General features: G+C 50.7%; 1 protein-coding gene across 2 annotated transcripts in view; it reads left to right on the top strand.

The window, feature by feature from the left end:
* The window catches only part of LOC135909021 (uncharacterized), an 85,373-nt gene that overhangs the window by 23,367 nt on the left and 41,735 nt on the right, over positions 1-20,271 (top strand). The window contains exon 4 of one of the 2 annotated variants that reach the window (XM_065440881.1): positions 19,119-19,206. The exons of the other annotated variant lie outside the window; for it this stretch is intronic. Within the exon in view, the coding sequence (XP_065296953.1) occupies positions 19,119-19,206 (88 nt within the window). The remainder of the gene's footprint in view (positions 1-19,118; positions 19,207-20,271) is intronic. 2 annotated transcript variants of the gene reach the window in all.

Below are 20,271 nucleotides of genomic sequence, written 5' to 3'. Positions count from 1 at the left end.
ACAGCCAGAAGCCGGTGTTTAAATCGATTTTCTAAGCCTTTGGAAATCTCTTCTAGGGAGGCGCTCAATTCATGCGTGGTAAAAATGATCGAGTCTAATGCTAAGGGTTGGTAGCACCTTCCCAGCATGAAGAAATGCGAAGCAGCACGCTTATTTTTTGAATTTGATAGATAATCGTAATGCCTAATATCGTATTCATATTTGGCACGATTAACAGTACGCTTAAATACGCCAGCTGTTAATTTTTCCAATTCGGCGGGCCCTGATTATGCAGAAGCATTTTCCAAGCGGCTTTTATTTTTTTATATTCCTGTGTACGCTCATCTTTTCGCCAACGAGAAGCGGGGCCTTTAGCCGAATGGATGACAAATTCAGCTTGCTTCCGGGAACCCTCTAGAATTGAGCAAATGGTTGAAGCGATTTCCTTATCATTAGCATTGCCAAGTTTGGAAACGTCTGAATACAAGGAAGTCCTAATTTTAATGAGGTTCACAAATGTACGTGCCTGGTATTCTAAAGATGTTATTGGACAAATGGCTTCGAAGGACACAGGAAGATGATCATTGTCGGTTGCTGAGTCAACCTCTACCAATGACGAATAATTCAGGCCTGCGCTACAAAATGTTAAATCTAACACCGAATAAAATTGACATCTAGCAAATATTAGTTGTGTGTTTTCAGATAAAAGGTGACTATCAATAGTCGCTTACCACACAAATCTCTTTTTAGCCCCAACGACACGTGATGCGAATTAAAGTCCCCTGCAAACAAAGTTTCTTTTCTACAGGCAGCCACAGAGCTATGAAGTTGACGCGTACTTTGCACACCAGTGCAAAGCATTTATAAGTGAAAATTGATGATACACTGAGACACATAAATCTATTGCCAAAATTGCCCAGTTGGAGTCCATGATTTCAAAAGAAATTTCATTGGAAAGAAGTATCAGTAATCCTCCACTTCGAGAGTGTCGACATAATCCCAAGGACAGAAAACCTTTCGAAAGAAAATTTTTAGAAGAACAAGAAGAAACTTGAATAGAGAATAGTCCGGCAGTTCTTGCTGTGGTGGCCTCAGGTGACGGCTCGAAGTCCTTGGACTCGAGCGGCATCTTCGGCTTGCCGGACGGCCCAGAGCTGGTCTGCCAGCTCTGAACTTCTGATAGCCGCCTCCCAGCGGTGGCGAAAAATTTTTATGCGTTGCATATTGCAATAACTAAGTTGAGCCCTTGGGCGCGGCCGGGCAGCCACCATTGAGGGTATGAGCCATTGTTGATTGCTGCGCGTCTCATATGTGGGTCTATACTCTTTTAAGTTTGCTATGTTTGTTATTAGGTTCCTTTTTATTTTTATGCGTTGCATATTGCAATCACTCAGTTCAGCCCTTGGGCGCGACCGGGCAGCCACCATTAACCTTTAGCGCAACCACGTGACGTGACGTCAGGACCGCCGGAGGAAAAGCTGGGCCCCAACTCGCGCAATATGCAACGCATTCTTGGCTTAACCAAGCTAAGCCTGGCAATTTTTTCGTGTTGAAAGCCAAGTTTCTTGAAGAAGTATGACATCTGGGTTAAATTGATTAGATAGGCAAGATAAATCTGTTAAAGCTGAGAATATAGAACGACAGTTCTGCTGCAGTACTTTCAGCTGTCCAATCGTGTCGATGAAACAGCAGCGGCAACTGCCGTCTTTAGAATACTTTCTGTAATCATAGGAGATGCTTGACTCTTTTTCTAATTTTGGTTTTATCATCTTCAAGATTGGGTATCCAGTGCATTTGGTAGCTCAGATGTCATGTTCCCTATCTGTGACACTAATGGTGTCTGAATAAGAGGTCTCATCTTCGCCTGGTTGGACTAGCGGAGTAGTGTCTGTCGACGGATCTAAAAATATAGAACGCGTCTCTACCTCGTTGCTCGGAATTCGACGTGCGGCCTTAGATACTGAGAACTGCATTGGAGTCTTAGTAGCCTGCATTGTTTGTATCACCTGACTGGAAATGTTTTGCGATGCGCAGTCTGATACGATGATATCACTTTATCCGTAGCTTTAGCCATACTTTTTCCACAGTAGAGTTAATTGCTTCCGAGAGATTAAGGTTCATGCTCGGAGCGTTGCACGCTGTAACACCAGAGCATCTGAATTCCCTGTATTTATTAGCTGCAATTGCATCTGTTCGCGAGCAGCGATGACGGGCGATCATTTTGAGACTGTATTTCTTGAGCCCGAGCTGAGCAGTTCGAATAGTCTGCTGGGTGCCTTCCCCTACAGCGGCAGCACGTTTGAGATTGTGCAGAGCGTTAACTTGAAGGATGACTATCTCCACAGCTGCGGCGACGCAAGCTCGACTTACATGATCTTGCGCTGTGACTAAATCTACAACAATTCTGACATTGGATTGGACGTGAGGCGTGTGGTTCTACAAGGAACACACCTTTACTTTTGACGGACGTGATGTTCCCACAAACATTGCACTTACTGAATCCGTCGGAATGTTCTGGTTAGTTACCAGACGAGTGCAACGGTAAATAGCAATGACGCCAGCTGTGGAGAGCTTGTCCAGGGCTGCTGTTGGACTTAAGCGGGAGCCTGCACCCTCTACGAGACACTTGGTGCACGCAAGATGAGGCCAAATAAAAGCATTCACCGTGGTGGAAGCGAATCAAATGCATTTCAGTCGGCCTTCAGCAAAAGTCTGGTAGGGTGGCTGACAAACTATACCTCCCCGTCCGAACGCTCGCACGTCAGTGATGCTCTCGAAGTGAGTGGACATGGTATTAAGTTCATTCTGGACAGCTTCTGGGTTCCTGCGCCTGATGGAATCTCTATTGGTAGGTACAAGCACAAAAGGAATGGTGCTGACGCGACTGCAAAAAAATTATTAATTAATTTGATCTGCGTCGCCATTAATTTGATCTGCGTCGTTAGATGGCAGGATGTTGAGGGACCTGTCGCAACTACATGAGGCGCAGAATATGCAAAACTGCCCTTAGGATCCTCAGAGGGAGTAAACCCTCGGAGGAGGCCTAAGGGGTATAAGGGCATAAGGGTTACCCCTTATGCCCTCGGAGGAGGGCATAAGGGGTAACGAGGCGGCGGACGGTCTAGCTCGAGCTAATAGATTCCAAAGTGGGCAGCAGCAGGAGTACCGCGCTAGTTACGCCGGGATCCTCAGTGACAGTTATTCGGAATTACTGCAACACTACAGGGGCACTAGACTCAAGTACCCACCGCCCCATAAAGTGCTGACGAAGGAGGAAGCAACGGGCTGGCGTAGGCTCCAGACAAACACCTTCCCCAACCTTTTCATATTCAACAAGATGTTCCCAACGCAGTATAGGGACACCTGCCCCTGGTGCGGGGCTACACCCACACTCTATCACATAACTTGGGAGTGTGAACGAAACGACGCATTCCGCGATCATAAACTCCCGAGTGCGGAGCATTGGGAGAGCCGGCTCGTCAGCTGCGAGCTCGCCGTCCAAAGAAGGATGGTGGAGCACGCTAGGGATGTGGCCAAACTCGGTGGAGCCCTGGACTGAGGGACCACCCGTGCTGAAGAGGCTTCCCTTCGACGAGAAGACAGCGTGAAGAAGAGAAGACCTCGATCCGCGAGAATTCCATTTTATGATTCAATAAATGTTTTTCTCTCTCTCTCTGGCCGACATAAGCCCAAGACGGCTGATGCCAGGAATGCTAACAAAATCAGGGACTAAAATAAGGTTAGTGAGACACTTGAAGCCACCCTATATTTAGCCAAAGCACCACTGCAGGTCAACAAAGCTTCAAGACGCATTGAACAGCTCTCGGTCCACCGCGGCCAGTCTGATCTGCGTCGTTCGAAAGGCTTTGTTCAAACTTCCTTTTTTTCCAAAAATCCCTAAAATTTCTACAGTGTGACGAGCCGGAAGGATTCACTTGCCAGTAACATTATTCAGCAGGTGAAAATGATGATCAATTGGCATCCCCTTTGAAACGGGGCAGTGACAAATGGTCACCTAGCCTGCTTCAGATGCACAAATGTGTAATACAGGCTTATTGTGAAATTTTTGTATACACCTCTTTATCTTTTTCTCTTCCTTGAAACTTCTCTATCTACCTTGTACCACTGCCTATGGATGGATGAAAAACTTTATTAGGGTCCTTTAGGGCGCGCACTAGCGCGCAGCGGGCCGCTCCCACGTCGGGACAGAGAGGCCGAGTCTCTCCGCCGCGTCGCGGGCCCGTTGGACAGCCCATAACTGTTCTTCGAGGTTGGGGCTGTGTAGGACCGCATCCCAACGTGAAGAAGTGTTGTTTTTATCGCTGTGTAACGCGGGACATCGCCAGAGCATGTGAGGTAAACTCGCTAAATCATTGCAAAGTGCACATGCATTTGTTGTTTGAATTTCGGGGTACACCTTGTGAAGAAGTAGGGGGTTTGGGTAAACCCCCGTCTGTAGAAGCCTGAGTGTCAAAGCTTGAGGTCTATTGAGTTTGCAATGTGGGAGGGGGTAGATCCTCCGAGCCAAATAAAAGTGCTGAGTAATTTCGGTGTAGGATGAAGGAGAGTCCCGATTGTCAGTACCCCCAGCGTCAGGCTGCCCGGTAGCTACGCGGTTGATGATCCCTCGCGCAGCTCCGTGTGCCGACTCGTTGAGGTTGGGCGGGGCACCCTCGATCTGTCCCATGTGGGCTGGAAACCAGATTAATGTGTGTGGCTTGATCTCCTTGCTTCCTAGTATCCTTAGGGCCAGCTCGGATATGGTACCTTTGGCAAATGCCCTAACAGCTGATATGGAGTCACTGTAGACTGATTTCCTCTTGTCGTCCAATAAGGCCATCGCTATTGCAGCCTGCTCTGCGATCTCAGAGGACGTCGTCCGAATCGAGATTGCGTTTGTTATTTGCCTTTCATGATCTACGCTAACTACAGCGAAGGCCTGTCCGTCGGCGTAGCGCGCTGCGTCTACGAAACTGTTCTCCGAAGCCCGTTCACGAGCCTTTTCCAGGAGAGCCTTCGCGCGCGCCCGACGTCTTCCCACGTTGTGCTCTGGATGGACGTTTCGTGGGATCGGGGCGACAATGATGCGGTCCCGCTGCTCTCGAGGGATGCTACAGAACTTTGTTTTGATTACTGTGGGGGGAACGCCCAGCTCCTGTAAGATGTGTCTTCCAGCTTGTGTGGTAGATAACCTGACGAACTGGGCCCTCTCCTGTGCTTCCGCTATTTCCTCTAGCGTGTTATGCATGCCAAGTTGAAGTAAGCGTTCCGTGTGAGTGTATATGGGGAGGCCGAGAGCTCTCTTGATTGCCTTCCTGATTAATGCGTTGAGCTTATCCCGCTCCGATCTTTGCCAGTTGTGCATAGCCGCGACGTAAGTGAAATGACACATTACGAACGCATGTACCAATCTCACGAGGTTATCTTCTCCGAGGCCTTGCTGCCGGTTGGCCACTCTTCTGATTAGTCTGATGGCATTGTCCGTCTTCTTAGTGAGTCGCAGCACTGTCTGGTTGTTTGAACCATTCGACTCTACCATCATGCCGAGAATCCGGATAGCATCCACCCTCGGAATATATCCTCCGTCGTTTGTGCGCAGTTTTATGTCGCAATCGGCGAGTGGTTTCCACCCCTTTGGTTTCGGGCCTCTGCGCTTGGGTCGATAAAGTAGCAGTTCCGACTTGTGCGGTGAGCACCGAAGGCCCGTGGACTCAAGGTATCTCTCGGTAGCATCAATCGCCTCTTGCAGGGCCGTCTCTACCTGTCCGTCACTACCTCCCGTACACCACATGGTAACGTCATCTGCGTATATGGTATGACTGATACCATCGATAGCAGAGAGTGTCCGGGATAGTCCAATCATGACGAGGTTAAAGAGGGTTGGGGATATGACTGCCCCTTGTGGCGTCCCCTTAGACCCCAGCTTGACCATGTCTGAAGTCAGGTCCCCAATCTTAAGTGTGGCTTCTCTATTTGACAGGAAAGATCTCGTGTAGGAATGAAAGTGCTTCCCCAGGTTAAGACTCGAGATTGTGTTCAAAACGAACGAGTGAAGAACGTTATCGAAGGCCTTTTCCAGATCTAGACCTAGTATGGCTCTCGTGTCCCGCGTATTACAGTCAATAATGTGATGCTTGATGAGCTTCATCGCGTCCTGCGTCGAGAGTCCGACCCTGAAGCCGATCATGTTGTGTGGGTAAATGTCGTGGTCCTCCAGGTAGCGTGAAAGCCTGTTTAGGATTGCGTGCTCAGCAACCTTCCCCACGCACGATGTGAGCGAAATTGGGCGGAGGTTATCGAGGCTGGGCGGCTTGCCTGGCTTGGGAATGAGAATGGTGTTGGCCGATTTCCACATTTCCGGGACTTTACCGCTGCTCCATGTTTGGTTAATGATGTCCGTTAGGTATTCGATGGACTTCTCGTCCAGGTTCCGTAAAGCTTTGTTTGTGATCTTGTCTGGACCCGGAGCCGATCTGCCGTTGAGGGCATGGAGCGCCTGCCTGATCTCCTCAATCCCAAAATCTGCGTCGAGCTCAGGGTTGTCGGAGCCTTCGTAGTCAGGGCAAGGTGGTGTAGGGCCCGATGCGACTGACAGGTACTTCTTCACTAGTTGGGATAAAATTTCATTGCTCGAATATTCTCGCTTTGCTATGTGTAGGATGCGCGCCAGTGTGTTGCGTTGGTTGGTTTTAGTGTTTGTCTCGTCGAGGAGATGCTTTAGGAGGTTCCAGGTGCCCCCGTTGCGCAGCTGCCCGTCGATCGAGTTACACACCTCATCCCATTGTTGTTTAGAGAGGGCTCTGCAGTGTTCCTCTATAGTTCTGTTGACTTCCGATATCTTTTTTGTTAGCCGGGGGTTGAGCCGTTGTCCTTTCCACCTGGCGAGGAGCGACTGCTTGGCCTCCAACAGGTGAGCCAGACGGCTGTCCATCTTTTCCACTGGAAGATCGGTACAAACCTCTTTGGTGGTAGCTTTGATGTCCTGCCTAACCTGTACAACCCATTGTTCGAGGCTAGGCTTCTCCACACTCTCCGTTCGCTCTTCCCTAATTTTGCGAAATTTGTCCCAGTCTGTGTACTGGAACATACGCTGTCTCTTCTGCTCGACTTGGAGGTGCGTGGCCAAGATATAATGGTCGCTACCAAAGTCTACCCCGAGGTTCGTCCACTTGACGGCTGCATTGCTCCTGACAAAGGTGAGATCCGGTGTCGTATCACGGCTCGACGATGTTCCGCATCTGGTGGGGAACGCTGGGTCCGTGACTAGCATCAAGTTTAGGTTTATAGCCTCACGCCAGAGTTCCTCCCCCTTGTTAGTGTTATATGGGTAGCCCCAGGTGTGGTACGGTGCGTTGAAATCACCAGCTATGATCAAAGGGGAGTCGCGCGCTAGTTGCGTGGCCTTGGTGATTAGGGCTTTGAAGCGTTGTCTTGGAGCTTTGGGACTACTGTAGACATTCAGGATGAATATACTTTCGCGGTTAGTTGGGCTAGGAATTATCTCTATCATCATGTATTCGACTTTACTTGCGGTCATGTTAAGGTCGTGAGTGATGTGGGTCAGCTTGTTGCTAATCAGTACGGCGATCCCCCGTCCTTCTTCGTGTTTTGCTACGGGCTTGTAGCCAGACAGCGTGACGTTAGATGTTAATGTTTCTTGTAAAACGATAAAATTTGGCTTCTCTGCGTGTGAGCGAATATATTGTTGCAGGGGAGCCCTCTTGGGAAGGAAACCCCTGCAATTCCATTGCCACATTCTGAATGAGCTAGTTTGAGTGGCCATCGTATTGCTCTTGAGGTGCTGTGCTAACCTTTGGAGGGCCGATCGCCCCCGAGCTGTTACTAGTCGATGCTGTTGCTGGGAGTGTAGGAGCTTTAGGTACCAGCACAGGTGTTACAACGTTTTTTAGGAAGGATTCAATTTTGCTGATCCGCTGATTAGTGCGCTCCTCCATGGACGCCATGTTGCTGTGGAAGAGCGAGAACTTTTCATTTATCTGCTTTATGCTGTCACTTAGAGCGGAGAGCAACTCGCGAATCTCCGATTTGGCCCTGCCTGGTGCTCTTTCTTGCTCGTTAGCGATTGCCCTCTTCTTAGCGGGCCTCTCTGTATCGATCACCTCAACCATGGGGACTTCCATTGGCTGAGGAGCTGCCGGTTGCTTATCCGTAGCGCTCTTCTCAACCATGGGGACTTCCATTGGCTGAGGAGCTGCCAGTTGCTTATCCGTAGCGCTCTTCTCAACCATGGGGACTTCCATTGGCTGGGGAGTGGCTGGCTGCTTGTCAGCCATGACGGGTTGACTGCGCTTCTTAATTTCGGCAATTTCTGTCATCAGTCGAGCTATCGTGTTCTTCATCATCTCGTTTTCACGCTCAAGTTGCGCTAGTCTGTTGTTACCTCTATCATGCTCTGGCGGTGAGCCCCGCGTTACCTTTCCCGGCGTTCCTCGAACTCGGTCGGCCCAAGTTGGGTAGCACTCGGGTCGGCGATCCCTGGAGCAGGACCTCGAGCAGGACCTGAACCGGACTTGACTGCCTCGGCGCCGGGATCCGGAGCGACCCCTGGAGCGTGATCTGGTCCTGGTTCTGGAACAAGAGCGCCCTCTGGATCGAGAGCGACTCCGTGGGTTCTCTCTGGAGCCAGAGCGTCCCCTGGATCGGGAGCGCCCCCTAGGCTCTTGCGGTGGAAGTTGCTCGAAGTGATTTTTGATGTCGCTGCTATGTGGTGTTGATGAAGCCCCACTTGTTGAAGCTTCCACCGTCGCACTCTCCCATCGCCTCCTTCTGACGATGTACGGGATCCGGAATCGCTCCTTGCACGTTTTGTCCGCCGTATGGTGTGGGCCCCCGCACAACCCACACTTTGGCGTGCACTGGTGTTGATCGTCCGGGTTGACTGCCCCACATCCTCTGCAGGTGGACTCTTCGGGAGTCGGACAAACGTCGGCACGATGGCCGAGTTTGCCGCACGCGTAGCAAATATCAACTTGCTTGCGATAAAGAAAGCATTTCACAAGGACTGGGCCATAGCGTACGAAGTTCGGAACCTTGAGTCCGTCGAAAGCAATGATGACTGTGCCTGTGTTCTTAATTCTCTTGACCGCCAAGGCCAGCGGGTTTCTCTCGTTGATGATGTTACGTTCCAGGTCCGATGGACTGTCGTTGAGGTCGATGTGTCTGATTACCCCTTTACACGTGGTGTGGGGGGCGGCCTCGTATGCACTGACTTCAAACATTCTTCCAGCCACATGAATTGCCCTGATTCTTGTGTATTTTGAAGCGTTGTCTCGGTTGGGCGTGCTGGCCACCAGAATGTTTTGTAGTATGTTAGGACAAATGATGTCCGAGCTTATTTGCGTAGGGGTAAGACCCGCCGCTTCCACGATCGCCTTGCCGATCACGGTCGGTCCTGTCTTGGCAATATTCAGCCCTCCGCGGGGCCGTATGATAATTTTGGCATGTTCCTTGGGCATGGGAGGCATCCGTGACGCCCTGATGATTTTGCTTTTGAGCTTATCTCCATTTTCCTGACTTCTGAATGACGCGCCAGCGTTACGCCTATTCCCCCATATGCCGCCGCTAGGCCGGTTGGCAGAGTCCGCCTTGGCGGACATACGCTTCGAAACTGCCGACTGCCATCCAAATTCTGCTGAAAATTCTTCAGGAGGAAGATCCTCCCCGTCAACCGTCATTTGCATAGTTACTGAGATCTCACAATTCTTGCTCCAGCTACACCTGGTGACGCCAATGGGCGCTACGCCGGGCTAGGCTTGTCGTTAGGGCCAGAAAGGCGGTGACGTAGGCCGAGCACAAAAACGTTCATAAAATGGAAGAGGCCACCCACCGGAGAAAGTCCGATATCGATGTGATCCTCTTCCCCATAGACGTGCGTTGGTCACAACATGATGGAGATTGGAGGCGAAAATCTTGCCAAAATCAGTCAAGAGAGCAGGAGCCGAGATGGAACCCTAGCGCTTGCGACCGTCGTCTTCTTCTTCCCCTTCTACCACTGCCTATGCCTGCAGCGGATCCAGTCATATCAATCTTTTGCCTGCTTTTTTTCTACCAATACTCTAAACGTCTTTTGCTTATCTCGACTGCTGAACAGTTGATGATTCCGTCTACTTTCAGTCTAAGCGCTTCTCGAAGCTGTAGGTTACCTCGGGGTCTCCCTGCGTGAATCTCTTCGTATATGCCATCGCCTTCGCTGTCGCCGTCGCCGTGAGGTACCACATGAGTGAAAGCGTGTGAGCGTGAGCCGGCGAACGCGGTTCAATGTGGCGTGCACGAGCAAGGAACGCGGCCCTGATGCGTGCCCTCTCATGTGGCCCGCGAGAGAGGGGGGTGAGGTGAGGGATTCTTCTTCGGTGGATGCTATGGTGCCTCGATGTGCTTCTTGCTCGCCGCTCCATACAAAATGGACACAACCGCGGCGTCTACTGCGGCGTCTACTACGGCGTTGGCCACACCAATCGCGGACGCCGTAGTGAACGCCTTTGACGGAGGCCGTAGGGATGTGTCGCCCGCGCTCGTGTATCTTGAAAGCGTTTTGCGACGTGGCTAACGTGTGCGCCCGCGCGGGCCCCATCTTAAAATCGATCTGCGATGTTTGCAAAGTGCGCGTGTTATCGGTAGCTTCGCATGCGCTGTGCTTTCGACGTTTCGTACACGTTGCAGCAACAGACGCACGAAGGTCAATTGGCTCACTGCTGCTGCCGCGATTCCTAGGTCTTACGTTTTCAGAGACAGTATCCGCTGTCATCGAGCGATGTGTGCTCATTTTTACCTGTGTGCGTGTGACATCGTGCTGGTTAATTTAGTTAAAACGCGTTGACGGGCAAGCTGGCTCGAATCCATGATATAATGTGTAAGCGCGACTGAACAAGGATGTAGAAAGAACAACACACTCAAAGACAACGCAATCTAAATGTCTCTGTTTCTTTCTACGTCCTAATTGAGTGACGCTTATACGTTCTACGATTGTTAATTTAGGTATTAAGCGAATGCTTACAAGTTTATACGGCCAAAAAAACTACGATCCTTACTTCATATAGCTATCTACTAACTTGTTTTCGCGAACGGTGCTTCGCCTTTCCGGCGGAACTGCGAATTTACTCATTGGCAGATTGAATCTTGGTTCTTGTTCGTGGATAGGCGGCTCATATGCAGAGCGTATGTGGTATGTATACTCCTGTACCCGAGGGCGGAACTTCAGAACTAACTTTACGCTACGTGCGCCGCAGTGGCCAAACATTGATGGCAAATAAGTGCCGCTTTGCCATTACGCGCTGTGTATCGCCGGTTATGACTGCGTTCGGACGGAAGCCTAAGTGGCACTTACACGGTGCATGAAACTGCTCTGGCCTACGTAGCACCTAGGAAAACGCACATTAGGAGCGAGGGTTCCTCATGAAGGCTTTTTTCTCAGATTTTTCCCAACCAGAAAGTCCCCAGAGAGAAATCTGGGGGATTTCTGCTAGCAAACCTTGCTTCAACGGGCCTTTGTCTAGTTACTACGTAGGACGACACGCTTCGCTCCATCGGCCTTCTAAACCTTTAACTAAAGCTTATCATAGCGGCCGGCACAGAGCCTGTAATTGCGAAGTGTATAACTGTAATTTCTGGGCGTAGAATAAAAGGCCTACATAAGGCACAATCACAAACAAGTACGTTTCGTATATCAACAACACTTTCTTCAACACCCGCTTGCTGCTTGCTATGATGGCGAATTCAATGCAAAACGAACCACAATGCTTACAGATGAGTGAAACAAAAAGGAGTACCATTGGTTTGTTTCTTTTCGGTCTAAAGCACACTAACAGCACACCTGGGGTGCTGACTGCCATTCAACTTTTTTGGTAGGAGAATCTGTATGTAAACGCTCACATTTCTTGCTTATTTGCCTTAGAAGCACGGAAACATGGTTGGGCATTTTGTGCAATAAATTTCAATGGTGTTTTACACAGCTGTCAGATGTCGCACCAGGCCGAAACAATTTAAGAAAAGTGCATCACAAAAATGTATATTGTGCGATCATAACGTGGTTTAGTCTTTACAAAAAAAAAAAAAAAACTTTAAGCAGCTCGTACTAATGGCGTTGCGTTGTTCAAGAACTATTTGCATCACGTAACAGGTAAACGGTATACTTGAAAGATTGATAAATTAGCTTTGTTTTAGCGACGGCTACAACCAATTATAAATTATCATTTTGCATGCCACTGGCGAAGGCATGCAAAAACAAAGTGCGCATTTCCTAATCGTGTAAGGTACTAGAGCTGTCGTTCTATAACAGCGATGACGCAGCGGGACACAAGGGGAGTTATCTGATTGCGAAAAGAAAAGAGATCTCTCAGGGCTTCGACGAAACGCAGAGGACGTCACACTTTTAATTCAGGGCCACGAAAGAAAGAAGAAAGAACAGCCGGGGAGCTTATTCAAACTTCCCTTCGGTTTCGACTTCTGCTTTCTGGAAAAATATCAGAACGGCGAAACAGAAAGAAGTAAGAGAAAGCACTCGAGGCTGTAAGTTGATTGAGAGGCGCACACTCAGTATAGCAATGGTTGCACGGAGCAGGTTGCTCGTCAGACATGCGCGCAGTGAGGGCGAGCGTCCACGAATAGCAGACAAGGAACTTATCAACGATATGGAATTTCACGTTTCCCAGGAAAAATAACGTTTTACTGATGCACCTGCCACAATTTCAAGCGAACGCGGTTTCTGTCTAACATCTCGCTTGCAACAAATTATTGCTCTCTCCAAGTAGCCTGAGATGATTGAACGATGGGCTGCAAGACAAGTGCTCGCATCGCAGAGGCATAGGTGATGGTGCCATTTGTAACAACCGGTACTGTGTTCTTGCAAAACAAGTGATTTGTTAGCCTGCTTCCATCGACCAGATATGTACTATCTCGACCAAGAACATTAACAGTTATTTTGAAGAATTGCTCTAGCACCCTCGCGGCTCATGGGCAGCGAGATGCACGGCAATAATATAAGCATTTTCCCCCTCCACGCTCCCTCGGTATGGCACGCTATCATAAGAAAACACATAATTTATGTAAGTGTTTTTCCCCTCCCTCACTCCCGCTCCTCGAAAGATTTACATCGGCATGACGCCCGCTCCAAAGAGTAACCAGAGAGCCTTCGTAAAAGCTAACCCTTGCCACAAGTGGTACAGCCACGGCGTATCAGACAAGGAAATTGGCGAGGACATTTGCAGGATAAGAAAGTGACTAGATGGCGTACTGGCTTTAAGGAATCAGTGAAAGCAATGCACGCAGCTAGAACGCTCAGCCTTTGTGTGAGTGCCCCATGAGACCTGTATTGAAGGAAAAGTATCCACTCGGCCTGGGTGCAAATGAACCTCGTTCTCATAATCTTCCCCTTTTTTTTCCTTGCAGGATGAAGGAAGAAGAAGTCGCCGAAGGGAGCGAACGCACTTCACGTCGGCTCCGTTTTCCAAGAATTTCGCTGTTATTATCGCTCATTCACCTCATGAATGTAACACCAGCGTGTGCAGGAAGTCACCAAGATTCTACTGGCACCATATTCAAGGTGGGAAACGACTTCCTTCCCAATCACAGAGGCTTTTCACCAGCTCCACGCTAACCCTCACCGGAGCTCGCTTCGCCGGAGCGGTGATGGAAGTTCAAGTGAACGGGGAGGACATCTCCCCTGAAGAGTTTCTCCAAGGCAACGGTTGGTGCACCATTCGATACAAGACCCAATTCAACCGCGAGGCCGCGCAAAGCAACACCCAGAACGGAACCCACTCCCGCACCGGCGAGGGAGCGAACGGCGACCGACAGCGTTCGCGTCAAAGACAGCGTAACGTCAAGCAGCAAGTCATCAGGAACAGTAAAATGCCACTACTCCCACGAAATGATTTCAAGGTCGTGATACGACCAAGAGGAGGCCTCGACGTTGCCGCCACCGGAACCGTGCTCCTCGCGTCGGCCATTTACCGGGCGGCCAACGTACCGGGGCAAGAAGCAGGGGAGGACACGGTGTGCACCAACAACCGCCAAAACATCATAGTCGTGAGTACACCTCACGCTACTCACGCCGCTAAGTACAGACAACTAGAAGCCATCACCATCGGTGATCGCCGCCACGAGGTCAGTGCCTATGAGACGGCCCCCGACTACACGGTGAAGGGAATCATCAGGGGAATCTCGTTGGAGGAGGACGCCAAGTCCATTCACACCAACATCGTTCACGCCCGCAACCCCGACGCCCTGGCAGCCAAACGGCTCAGTAACACCAAGACGGTCATAGTGGCCTTTCAAGGACCGCGAGTGCCCTCCTACGTCAGGTACGGCGGCGCCCTACTTCGCTGCAACCTGTATCGCAAGCAAGTCGACATGTGTCACTGCTGCGGGAGACTCGGTCACCGCATGGACGTGTGCCCCAATCCTCAGGACAAAGTGTGCCGTGGTTGTGACGCCCTCAACCCAGGCCCCGACCACCAGTGCTCCCCACGTTGCAAGCTGTGCGGGGGAACACACATGACAGCGGATCGCAACTGCCGCGCAAGGTACAAGACCCCCTACGTCGTGACAAAGAGGCAATGGGAACGACACAGGGCCAATGAGGAAGCGGAGGCGGCCGCCAAAGCCACCAGCCCCGCCGGCAAGCCACGCTCGAGATCCAGGACCCGCAGCCGAGGCCGCTCCCGGTCCCGGAGCCGCACCCCAAACCCACGGCAGCAGCAGCAGCAACGTCGGTCTCGCAGCCGCACTCCCAGAAGGACCTCAACAAGAGACACCGAAACCACCGAGAAGGTGAGCTGGGCAGATGCGGTCACGGGAAAACGAGCACCAACCACGAAGGCTGGCGACAAAGCACCCGCTAAAACAGAGACGGAGGTAACTAAATTAACACAGGCGATACAAACGCTGCAGAAGCAAATAGAACACATGCAGACACAGATTCGCGAAAAAGACGACCTCATACAACAACTCCAGCATGCCGTGAAGAGCGGTACCGATACAGAGGCCATGCATGAGACTCAAGAACAACCAATAGACGACGACGAAGTCGTATACCCCGACACTAAACGCAGGCCCGCTCCCTCACAGACCACTCAGGCCACGCAGGGAACAGAAGAGGAACCCATAGAGGACGACGAGGTCGAGTTCCCCGATACCAAACGAAGACCCACTCCCACCCTTACAGAGGCAACACGACCCAAACGCACGCGCGCAGCGATACGCGACGCGCGAATAGATGCACTCGAGGCTCGCTTCAGCAATCTCGAGGAAACTATCATCGCGTCCATCACGCGTACCATCCAGCGGAGCCTGGAGAGTGTTCACCTCAGACTGTCGAGATTAGAAGCCGCAAACAGCACGATCGTACCGTCGCATAGGGAAGCGGCGCAACACATGTAACAAGATATAAGCATGGCCCGACACACATCGAAACAAAAACACACGATATGGCAGTGGAACTGCAGAAGTTACCAAAACAAACGAGCGCACTTACAACAATACCTGAAAACGATCCCCGAACGCCCAGACGTCATCATACTGCAGGAAACGAATGGTCCCGCCAAACTCGCGGGGTACCAGTCTATAACAGGCAAGGCGGAGAAACCAAACGTCACCACACTGGTCAAGCGAGCGCACACAGTTATTGAACACGATACCAAAATCAGAGACATCGAAAACGTTCTCGTAGAATTAATTAAACCACGCAAGACCTGCAATAGCATCTTCGTACTCAACGTCTACAGCAGTCCCAGATGCCGCCAGCACCGCTTCCATGTCCTCTTCAAACGGGCAATCGACATCGCCAAGGGGCAACAGCTGTTCATTGGGGGGGGACTTTAACGCAGCGCACACGGCGTGGGGTTACAAGCACGATCACCCCAAAGGCACCAATCTATGGGCAACGGCGCAATACGCCGGACTCGAGCTGGTCACCGACCCCGCGGCACCAACAAGGCAGGGCAACAGCGTAAGCACTGACACGACGCCGGACCTTACTTTCACGCGCAACACACGCAAAGTCACTTGGACAAACACCATGCAAGACTTGGGGAGCGATCACTACATTATTTCCATAGAAGCAGAAGGCGGTCCGCAGGAACACAATGCCGGTCGTCAAATGAAGATCACCAACTGGAATCGGCTACGCAAACATCGTGATGAGCAACAGATGGAAGACATCACAGATATAGAACAGTGGACCGACCAACTGCGGTGGGATATCGAGCGCATGACGCAAACGATCCCGTCGACAGCTGGGCTCGAGACAAGACTCCCGGTTGCTGCACATGTGGGAAGCCAAAACTAACCTGCAGCACCGATGGAAACAACAGAGACACAACAGGAGACTGCGTAAACGGATAGCACAGCTCAACAAAGAAATAGAAAAGCACGCGCTTAACCTGCAACATCAACAATGGGAAGAGAAATGCACGGAGATGGATGGTCAACTCACCACGCGTCGCACGTGGCAGATACTGCGGTACCTGATCGATCCCGCCAACACCAAGACCACACACATGCAAGGCATATACAAAATCATACACGCTTACGGGGGAACGGAAGAACAATTCCTACGGGATACGGAACGCCTTTACATATCCCAAACGCCACCGCAAATATATCCAGACTACTCAGGAGAAAGCAACGCCACCCTAGACGAGGAATTCTCCGTAGCCGAAATCCAGGCGGCCCTCGTAAAGCTGAACACCAAGTCGGCCCCTGGCCCCGATCGAATACCCAATCGGGCACTACGCAATCTCGATTACGGATCGATCGAGAAACTAACAAAATACATTAATGAGTGCTGGGCGCACGGCAAGCTACCCCGACAATGGAAAGAAGCAAATATCACACTGATACCGAAACCCGGAAAGAAATTACAGCTGGAAAACCTGCGCCCCATCTCCCTCACGTCCTGCGTGGGCAAGTTAATGGAGCACGCGTTTCTCAATAGACTCACGGATTACCTCGAGGACAACGACTTATTTCCACACACCATGATTGGGTTCAGAAGACATCTCTCCACGCAAGACGCCCTTCTGCAACTAAAACACCAAATCATAGACAATCCGGGGCGTTCGACGAAAGCCATCCTCGGGCTGGACCTGAAGAGGGCCTTCGATAACGTTCGCCACGATGCCATATTGCGACAAATAGACAATCTAAATCTCGGCCTGCGCACGTACAACTACGTCCGAGACTTCCTCACGGGAAGAACCGCTCGCATGCGAGTGGGGCAACTACAGTCAGAGCAAATCAACATCGGCAGCTCGGGCACCCCGCAAGGCTCGGTGATCTCGCCAATGCTCTTCAACCTCGTCCTGCTGGGGTTGCCCGACCAACTGTTTCAAATCGAAGGACTGCATCACACGCTATACGCGGATGATATTACGATCTGGACGACAACGGGCAGCGACGGAGCGATCGAGCAACGTTTACAACAGGCCATCCAATGCGTAGAAAACTACCTCGTGGGCACGGGACTCGCCTGCTCGGCCGAAAAATCCGAACTGCTGCTGTATAGACCAGTCAGAAAGGGGCGCCCACCTAAATGCTACACCCCCCAGGAAAAGCAAAAGATCCAATTAACGGCATCAAATGGCCTACCCATCCCGATAGTAGAGAAAATCCGGGTACTAGGAATGATGATAGAGCATAAGGGTGGCAATGGCGAAGCACTTCGCAAGATAACGGCAAAGGCCACCAGCACGATGCAGCTCATTCGACGCATCACCAACAAACACGCGGGCATGCGCGAAGGCAGCGTCATCCGACTCATCCAAGCCTTCGTCATTTCCCAGATAAGGTACACGGCAGCGTTTCACAACTGGACGGTTGCGGAAAAAAACAAGCTCAACGCGCTCATACGCAAGGCGTACAAATGTGCGTTGGGACTTGCGCCTGGAGTCAGCACCACCAAGCTCTTAGAACTAGGCCTACACAATACGCTCGAAGAACTCGTGGAGGCGCAACAAGTGTCCCAACTTGAACGCCTATCCAAGACCCGCCCGGGCAGACACGTGCTTGAAAATCTCGGCATCACATACCACTCGCAACATGGCGTCAAAGTAGACATTCCAAGACCCATACGCGAGCAACTATACGTACCCCCATTGCCTCGCAACATGCACCCCCAACACCACACGGGGAGGCGTAAAGCCAGGGCACAACAAATGAACAAAAGTTACTCTAACGACAAGGATGCGGTCTTCACCGACGCAGCCCGCTATCGAGACAGGAAGAGTTTCGTGGCAGCAGTTACTAACCACCGAGGCAACCACCTCACGAGCGTCACCGTGTCACCGCTTCAAGCGTCACCGCTTCCTCTTCCTCACGGCAGAGGAAGCGGCCATAGCACTGGCCCTCACACAAACCAAAGCTACATACGTGATCTGTGACTCGCAAACAGCAATTCGCAATTTTGCAAATGGGCGCATCTCGCAAGAGGCATATCAGATACTCCAGCGACATCCCATACACCAGGGAGAGGCCGACATTGATACCCGAAGGCATTTGCTGTGGATCCCGGCACACACTGGAATGAGCACCCCCAACGAAGCGGCTCACGGCGTTGCTCGAGGCCTGACTCACCGAGCAGCATCGGAGGAAGAGCCCCCGCGGGGTACTGCAAACGTCTGGGCATGGGAGGATCGTATGACCACTTTTCACGACATCACGGCACACTACCAATTACAAAGACGCATATACCCATTCCCTCACGCTATGTTAGACAGGACGCAAGCAGTACACTTCAGACAATTACAAACAGACTCTTACAGAAACCCCAGACTCATGCACGCCATGTATCCAGACATGTACACTACAAACAGATGCACATCGTGTGGCGAGGTTGCCACACTAAATCACATGCTATGGGAGTGTCGGGACCTAACAAACAAGTCCGGCAGTGCCGACCCCTCCGTCTCTTCCACCGCCAGCCTCCAGTCACGCTGGATGACCGCACTGCTCAGCTCTGACCTGACAGAACAACTCTGGGCCGTCCAGCGAGCCGAGGAAGCCGCTTCGAGACAAGGTCTCGGAACCGCGTCCGCGGCGGGTGCCCAGACCCACTAAAAGACGCCGGACTCAAATCTTGCTGATTTGAAATTAAAGTTTACGCTCTCTCTCTCTTTTCCTTGCAGGATATTGGCCCAGAAGCCACTTAAAGATCCGGAAAATTTATTCTTAATTGCTGGACGACTATTTTCATTTCCAAATCAAATCATTTCGGTAAGTAAAATTCAATACCGCAGGTGAGCGTGTTTTGTGTTCTTTGCGACGTAAAGGTAACACAAATTGGATATTATTTGTCGTGTTCAGAGATCGTTTCTAATGCTCAATTTGTAAACAGGCTAGAAGAACTTGTTGTTGGGCGAGTTGGTAAATATTAGCGAACATTGTTTAACTGCGCGAACATACGAACCACAAAGACAGCATGGGACATGTACGGGCGCAGACAGCATGGACATGGACTGCGCTCGTCCATGTCCCATGCTGTCTTTGTGGTTCGTTTGTTCGCGCAATTAAACAATGTTCGCGTTTAAACAGGCGTTGCGTCTACGCAATGTAGTGCATTGAAAGTGCGTATTTATCTACTACTGGTTAACGGATGACAGCTGGATGTCCACCTTTCATATTTATTTTGGCGCCGATGCCGGTCCACAGAATGCTTTGGTGAGATGGAGTATACCTGCATGGATATAACAAAGAGTGCATACGCAATAAAAGCGTAAGTGATTATTCGAGCAACCACTTTGAGGTGTTTTAAATATGCCTTAAGCGTTACCTTACAATGAGTTTTGTGCATAGGAAATAAATTCGTTCCCTACGCTCTCCCATGCCGCAGCTGGACGGTCGCGTGACGCTTGCGTCACATGCTTCGTCTTCTCCTTTCTTTTTGTCGCTTTTTTTTTTGCTGCGAGGCCAACTTCCGGTGACGGCCTCCAGCACGAGGTGTTGTCTTTGTCTCGTTACGTGCGGGGCATGATTTTGAGCGCTGTGTACGAGAACACCTCACTAGCGGTATAAGTCGGTGCTACGTGAACACTGAGGCAGACGCAAAGGGTGACAGCATGATCGCGTGCTGCAACACAGTAGAAAATGACAGTTTCTTTATCCGCGTGCGCGACTATATGACCTGGAAGCAAGCTCACGAATAGGAAGTACTTCTCTCCTGCTACAGTACAAAATAAAACAAAAGCACGCAGATGTTCGGTTTGTACGTTTCATTATTTCTCTGAACTTCAGTTCGTCAAATTAAGCGATGGGTTAAACAAATAACTGATGTTGCCCGGA

This window comes from Dermacentor albipictus, chromosome 2 (genome assembly GCF_038994185.2).
Source record: "Dermacentor albipictus isolate Rhodes 1998 colony chromosome 2, USDA_Dalb.pri_finalv2, whole genome shotgun sequence".
Lineage (NCBI taxonomy): Eukaryota > Metazoa > Arthropoda > Arachnida > Ixodida > Ixodidae > Dermacentor > Dermacentor albipictus.
Note: the sequence above shows the minus strand (reverse complement) of the source record. Positions and strands in the feature narration are given on the sequence as shown.